Source organism: Notothenia coriiceps, unplaced genomic scaffold, assembly GCF_000735185.1.
Source record: "Notothenia coriiceps isolate Sejong01 unplaced genomic scaffold, NC01 NC01_scaffold00008784, whole genome shotgun sequence".
NCBI lineage: Eukaryota > Metazoa > Chordata > Actinopteri > Perciformes > Nototheniidae > Notothenia > Notothenia coriiceps.
In genome coordinates this window covers 1-7358 of record NW_011341485.1, presented here as the reverse complement: position 1 = coordinate 7358, position 7358 = coordinate 1, and the positions used below count along the sequence as shown (strand labels likewise).

Below are 7358 nucleotides of genomic sequence, written 5' to 3'. Positions count from 1 at the left end.
TCTGATATGGCTGACCTTCACTGGATTTAAATTATCATCTGAATTTTAAATCAATAGAATAGTTTCAAGGGTATCAGCAGCTGCTTGTTGCGGAGTGACGGCAGTTTTTGTTGTTCTTTCTGATTTCTTATTGAGTAAAACTTTCCCAACTTGCAAGGTTTTTCTGTCAGACATTTGATTTTAAAGGACCACATTTTCACCAGCATGTGAAGTCATGAAGGAGTCCATCGAACTAAAGGTGAACCCTGAACTACGTCATGGGTCTTTGTGATTTGCTCATCTGTGTGATGCAGTGTGGGCTGAGTTTGGTCAAACAGGAGCTGAGGTTCAGGCTGGTTTTGACCCGTTTTTCTCTTTGTCGTCTGTTGCAGAACCAGACTCTGACCACCTCCTTCTCCAAATGGAGGCCTTTTGCTATCCGCGCTATTTCCTGGGAGGATGGCTTATTTTTTTCCAAAAAGCTGCGTTCCAGGGCCTCCTTAGCTCCCAGACTGCAAGGTAAAGAGAAGAGAAAACTGTATAAAACTGAAACATCATTGTATGGTACTATGCATTGTTATATGCTTATAAGAGGTCATGCCTGATAGTGGTTCTCCTTTTCCTCTTCCGCTCGTTCATTCCTAATTTATCACTGTACAAGGCTGCAGAAAGGAAAAATAATACCTTATTACAGTATATATGGAGAAGAGAAACTGCTCACAGCTCACTGATGTATGCGTCATGCGATAAGGGGGTATCAAATGACTCATAAGTGCATTTACTACTTATATTGACACAACACAGGTAAAGGTTACATTAAAATAAATGCTCTAAACAGGGGTTTCTTGAGTGGAGTGGATGAATGTGACTCACCGCCGGCCAGCTCTGCTTCATCCAGCCATTTGGACAGAATGGCCTTGAGTTTGCAAGCGTTCTTGAAGCTCAGCTGCAGATTCTCAAAGCGGCAGATTGTAGTCTGACTGAACTCTGAGCCGTGCACTGCAGCAAGAGCCTCTCCTACATTAGTCTGCGTGTAGCCTGGAGGTAAAAATGAAATAGAAATAATGTATATAATACTAAGGAGAAAAGAAGCTGCAATCCCATTACATAACAGAAACATTTCTGGAAACGTCTTTCATTCAGAATCAGAAACAGGTTTATTACCAGGTAGGTTGACACGTACGAGGAATTTGACTTGGTGTCGTGGTGCACACATAAAAGTAAAATTGAAATAAAAAATACAGATAGAAAAGTATTTTAATAAAACTATAATAACATAAATAAATATAGTAAAATATAGCAGTATTTACATTGAAATAGAATGGAATAAAAATATGTGCAGTAATAAATAAAAAAACAGATATTGTTTACATTGATGTAATACATAGAGTCTATGATGTGTACGGTGGCCCTGAAGTGCAAGTCAAAACAACATTTCACAAAACACTACAGCATTTCACAAAACATTTAAACATTTCATAAAACACAACGACATTTCAAAAAACACTACAGCATTTCAGAAAACGCTACAGCATTTCAGAAAACGCTTCACAAAACGCTACAGCATTTCACAAAACGCTTCAGCTTTTCACAAAACGCTACAGCATTTCACAAAACGCTTCAGCTTTTCACAAAACGCTACAGAATTTCAGAAAACGCTTCAGCCTTTCACAAAACGCTACAGCATTTCACAAAACGCTTCAGCTTTTCATAAAACGCCGCAGCATTTTACAAAACGCTACAGCATTTCAAAAAACGCTACAGCATTTCAAAAAACGCTTCCACATTTCAACTTCAGCTTTTCAGAAAACGCTACAGCATTTCAAAAAACGCTTCAGCATTTCAGAAAACGCTTCAGCTTTTCACAAAACGCTACAGCATTTCAGAAAACGCTTCAGCTTTTCACAAAACGCTACAGCATTTCAAAAAACGCTTCAGCATTTCAGAAAACGCTGCAGCATTTCACAAAACGCTACAGCATTTCAAAAAATGTTACAGCATTTCCGAAAATCCTTCCGCATTTCAACTTTTACGGAAAGGGTATTCCTTTAGGGAGAACACTTCTTGTTTGTGATTGGACAGAGTCAACCAGAGAAGCACTGCTGTGATTGTTTTGTTTTGTGAAATGCTGTAGCGTTTTGTGAAATGTTGTTTTGACTTGCACTTCAGGGCCACCGTAGGTTTGGCTGAGGTAAAGTTTTAGTGGGGGTCCCGGGCCTTGTTGATGATTCGTACAGTTTGAAAGTTTTTTTTTTTTTACATCTAGTGATAAGACTAACCGAGTTTGATCCTGCGTATTTTGAAGTCATTGGCAAACATCTCCAGCTCTCTTATCTGCGGGGAGTCCATGGGAGGGACATCTTCTGGGTCCCGCATGCTTTTTCTATGGTCAGTTTTCATGTCGCAAATACTCGGGACCCCAGGGGCCTCATCAGTGGTGAGGAGGGCCGGGGGCAGTGTGGAGAAACTATGGCTTAATGCACAGGAACCACTGCCTAGACCATGATCCGGAAACTTGTACAAGCAAGGAGTGAGAGATCCTAGAGAAAGAGAAAGACAGCTTGAGAAGGGGACATTATTGATAAAGTAGGAGTCTCAAGGGAGACCCTCAGACTGTCAGAAGGGGGGTGTGAGCACCATGGACACTTTACCCAAATGTTTGCTGACACTGACAGGCTTTACTTCCACAGCATGAAAAAGTTTTAAAATGCTCCTTTGAGACACTTTGAACCTCTGTGAATAAAAAACGGCTGGAAGAGCAGGCTTATATTTTTGTATTATTGTCATATTTTTGCTATGATAACCATTATATATTGTATTTTCTATTAAGTGTGTCAATTTCCTTTCACTGCCCATTGAGAATTGTCACCAATTTATGTTTAACCTTATGTAACACACACCTGAGCCAGCTCCATTCACTAATAAAGTGATGGTTATTTAATAATCACACAATTTTAAAGTGTTTTGAGGAATACATATTATTTTGCCTATCCCTTTACTTGATATATTTCAGATATTCATCTCTGCAGTTTACCTTAATGTAACAAGCTCATTCACATTTCTTGTATATATGAATATTCAAATCCTTGGCATCAGTGCTGCCACACAAAGTTAACTTTCTGGTTTAAAGAGTATCAATTCAGTTGTCTCCATTCATTTTGTTATTGTTGTACAACACTTCAAAGGCTTCTACCTTGATATTCAAGAGTTTGTACTCATAAGTGGCTGTTGATGTGACATCTAGTGGAGATGCTGGCTATTGCTGCCAAGAGCTTCTTTTTTCTGTCAGCATTGATGACAGATGACTGCCAGATTAGCAGATGGGTGGATGACTAATTGTTATTTGGAACATGATGCTTTTCATTGCCTCAACTCTCAGCACAGCTGTAGTGGAAGAAAAACAACTGCATTTAAAAATGTTACTTCATCGTACTTTAGGGACTGACAATAGGCAAAACCTGATTGGTGATGGTAAGTCTGACAGTAGCCAAATGCTGGTTTCAGTCCACTCTACTATCCCAGGAATATTGCTCTTTTGATTGTATCAGTGATGCTGAAACTATATCTGCTGTTAAATGAGCAACGCAACACTCCCCTCTTGTGTTAGTGGGATTGTAATGCAGTGGTAACTATATCTCATAAGGATTGTACTTAATTTACAGATCTAGTGATGGGATAAGCGCCTAACACACCCACCTCATTTCCTTCATAACATGAAGATTAAGTTACGTTTTTCAACTTTATAAAGGATGTAGTTTGATGAGGCTGTGCAATCCTACATCTCCTTCTCAGCTTGAGTATGTAACACATGGTAATATATTTATTTCTATAGTACACTGGAATAGGATTGCCAAGAAAGCTTTGTCTGAAACTCTGACATAGCTAAATATCGCCTACCATCAGCAGTGTTTGAGACACATTAGGACTCCCCCTGGAGGATTACAGTGGCAGAAATACTGAATGCAGAAAAACACCTCACAGCCCCCGCCTGCTGCACAAGTTAGGATTTCAAAAAGTGGCAAAGATAATGCACCATTACGTCTAGGAGGTAATAAACATCTGCCAATAGTTTTCCAAACTGCCTACACTCTTTACCCCTGAGAAAGACAACAGTCGTTTTGGGAGCTGGATGATCCAGGGAGAGGCATCTTGTTCTCCTCACCATGTTGGAAAAAGAGAGAAGAGTTTGCCTCGTTCTCGCCTGATGCCTTCACTTCTCCCTGGAGAGTGCACACAGCTCTGCTGCACTGCACACATCAGTTTTTTGTGTGTGGTGGAGACAGATTGGACAACAAGCCCCTTTGAAATCACATGTGGACTCAGTAACTCACAGGCTTTTTTGCACATGGACCCCAGCAAAGATAGAGAGCAGACAAACTGAAAGACAGACTTACTTCATACTGCTGTGTTCATATAATGACTGAACTTCATACTACCCTTAAATGTTGGACAACGTTTTAGATGCCAATTCACACGTCCAGCCGATAGAGAGTTACGATAGCATTTGTTAGGATTCATTTTATGGCCACCTGATAACTGTAAGTCCACATTGCCTTTCATTACCTCCACCAAAGGGGTGGTATTATTTATGGCTGAGTGTGTCTGTTCAACATCAGGGCTACATAAATTATACTGGCCAGATGTTCATTAAACTTGGTGGAAAGGTGGAAAATTACGACCAAGGGTAGAGCCAATAAAATACTGTAGCAAGTCAGAATTATGGTGGCGGAAACAGATTTTGTATTGCATGCATGGGGTTTAGGAACAAAAACTGAAAAACTAGTACCAGACAGAAAAAATCACAATAACTCTCACTAAAGTTGGACCTACAACTCTGAAGGAGATATAGACGTGTTGTTTAAACAGTCTGCGCGATTAAAAACAACATATCAATACCATGTTATTGATGCATTACGACTATTAATGCTCATGAATACGCCCAAGTCAGAAGAATAGCTTCCCAACTGGGGACTATCCGAGGAGCACATTGGCCCTTGACGGAGATGAGCGCTCTCCAAGTGCCATTCCAGTTTTAGCTTTGTTTTGGTCTCCTCCAACCACGGAGAAAAATACTCAACTCTTTAGCTGAGTCATGCTCCAGTGTGTGCCATTGTATGCTGGTCAGGAAGCCTACAGTGGGGTAATAATTTGCCTGCTGTGGCTGGAACAAGGTTGATGAGGTAAAAGAGGTTAAATATCTCCATGAAGCAGAAGAACTGCCAGTGTTTATAACTCCCTTTGGATTCACAGAGACACCTTTCACATTACACTAAGTCATTTGATCCATTTTTAATATAAAAAATAGAGTAGTGCAGCTTTAGAAATTAAAATGTAAAGGGCCAAATTTCTCCTGTGACCTCGTCTCATCCAGTTCACATAATTACAGAGTTTTTTTAAATGCTATTAACTCTGTTCCTGGCCTTTCCTCTCAAACATCCCTCTGCTGAGTGCTGTTTTTGAGCACTTAGAGCAGGTTTCATTTTGTGAGGACCTCCGGAAGGCAATAAATGTGGCCAGCCGTTTAATTTAAATCTTGATGTATTTCAGCACCACCTGGGACACTGCGGACACAACCATTTTATTGGACCATTAATGGTAGAAGGTTGATGTCTCCGGGTCTGCACTCAAGTGATTAAAACCCTATCAATGTTGTCTGTTAAAAACGAAGCTGCAATCTCATTTCCTCTGAAAAAGTTGTTTGTTTAGCGTCTGCATGGTTACATTTTAGGTCTCATTCTTACTGGTCATTTTTTCTCCCACCCACTTATTACTTGTATCTACTATGTTTATTTCTGAAAGCAACTGTTATATATTAAATATATATATTAAAAAAGGGAACAGACATCTTTACAGATCTAAATGCTAAATGTGAAAAGCTTTATCTGGCAGTTATAAAAAGTAATCATTGGCCACCAGAATCTTGTTGCAAGAAAAACATGTTTAAAAAAACAAAACAGATACTATTCCCCAGGACAGTTTCTTACATAACAACTTCTAAATAATATTTATTTTCTTTCTGCAGGATTGAGAGGAAGCAACACGTTGACATTGACGGTTGTGTTTAACAAGGGCGCTAAGGAGCTCAAACATTAGGGGAAGTAATCATCTCTGAAATTGATTTTTAACTGGTAACACATTTTAAAATTAAATGGGAACAAACTAATTGTCTGCTCAATTTACCTGATTTAGCTCCAGGCCAGGAATTGTTTTTATAGTGTGTGTGTGTGTGCTTGTGTGTGCGTGTGCGTGCGTGTGTGTGTGTATGTATGTGTGATCATTACCTTGCAATGGGTTCCCACTGCCCACCATGTTGGGGTGAGGGACACCACATGTCTGCAGGATACGAGATTGAGAAATACTGGCAGAGAGCATCTCCTGAGCTACAGAGAGGGGGGGGGGCATTAATAGTGTCTGCACTATAATCATTTTTCAACCACCCTCAGCACTTGCTTGTCAGCAGCAGCATTTGATTACATTCATGACATACTTAATTAACCATCAGTGTTCCTGATGATTAATCGTTTGTTGGTTGACCAACAGTTTAATTAACAGCCCTGCAATAGTTATTACAAATTCCATCACCACCACTCACCTGCCATCATGCCATACTGCTGGTTGCTGTAGTGACAGGGGGTGACTGGGTAATGTAGTCCTGGGGGGGCGTTGCCCAGTGCGTTGCTGAGGGAAGAGGTGGACAGGTGCATGTGGGAGCGCTTGGAGGGCTGACCCAGGGACAGCCCGGAGGACACTGATGGAGACAAACAGAACGGCAGCAGATTAAACATTTAAGTAAATACAGTTGGGAAAGAGTTTGACAAATATGTTTTCAAATTAGAACAAGCTAAGGGTTGACACGGGATGCAATCATATTTTGACATTTGATTTGAAGAGGGATATGTAGAACTAAAAGCCTCTTCACTAGGATTGACAGCATGCAATTTCTCACTCACGTTAAAGCTGTTCCTTTACTTCTCTGATCAAAAATACAATGTAAAACATATTTTCTCTTTGTTTGCTAAAGAAAGCTATCACATCGAACAGAAAGATGTTGATGTCTGTTCTTATTTGAGTTTTCCCACATCACCATGTCAGGCTGGAGCTAGAACAGAGAGTAAAACAATCTAAATGTAACACATTTATTATTTAAGCTACACTCTAAAAACAAATGTCTTGACTCAACAAAGAAAATCAACGCAACAGTTTGCATCGATGTTTATTGAGTTAAGACAACTTCTAATGAGATTGTCTTACAGTTTTTCTCGATTGCTAACACACATTTTTTTTTTAATTGCTCAGTTTCTCAGAACACTAAACATAATTCGCAAAACCCCACACCCAAAGCGCAAAACACCTCATTTCTCCTGCTAAGTGAAGACCTG

At 39.9% G+C, this 7358-nt stretch overlaps 1 protein-coding gene across 1 annotated transcript; it reads right to left on the bottom strand.

Annotated features, from left to right (window-relative positions):
- Window positions 1–209: 209 nt before the first annotated feature.
- pou1f1 (POU class 1 homeobox 1) lies at window positions 210–6707 on the bottom strand. Its single transcript, XM_010770343.1, has 6 exons — window positions 6572–6707; window positions 6261–6359; window positions 2259–2519; window positions 853–1017; window positions 581–641; window positions 210–491 (listed from the first exon to the last, which is right to left on the bottom strand). The coding sequence occupies exons 1-6, from the start codon at window positions 6681–6683 to the stop codon at window positions 251–253; spliced, it is 939 nt and encodes a 312-aa protein (XP_010768645.1). The 5' UTR covers window positions 6684–6707; the 3' UTR covers window positions 210–250.
- Window positions 6708–7358: the final 651 nt, after the last annotated feature.

What these genes read in the sequence shown, in the direction of transcription:
- pou1f1 (XM_010770343.1), bottom strand. Translation starts at nt 6,683, where the DNA reads ATGCACCTGTCCACCTCTTCCCTCAGCAACGCACTGGGCAACGCCCCC. An exon ending in AATACGCAGGATCAAACTCG is followed by an intron (nt 1,018 to 2,258) that starts GTTAGTCTTATC and finishes TTTTACCTCCAG; the next exon opens with GCTACACGCAGACTAATGTA. An exon ending in AAAAGGAGAACCACTATCAG is followed by an intron (nt 492 to 580) that starts GCATGACCTCTT and finishes TTTACCTTGCAG; the next exon opens with TCTGGGAGCTAAGGAGGCCC.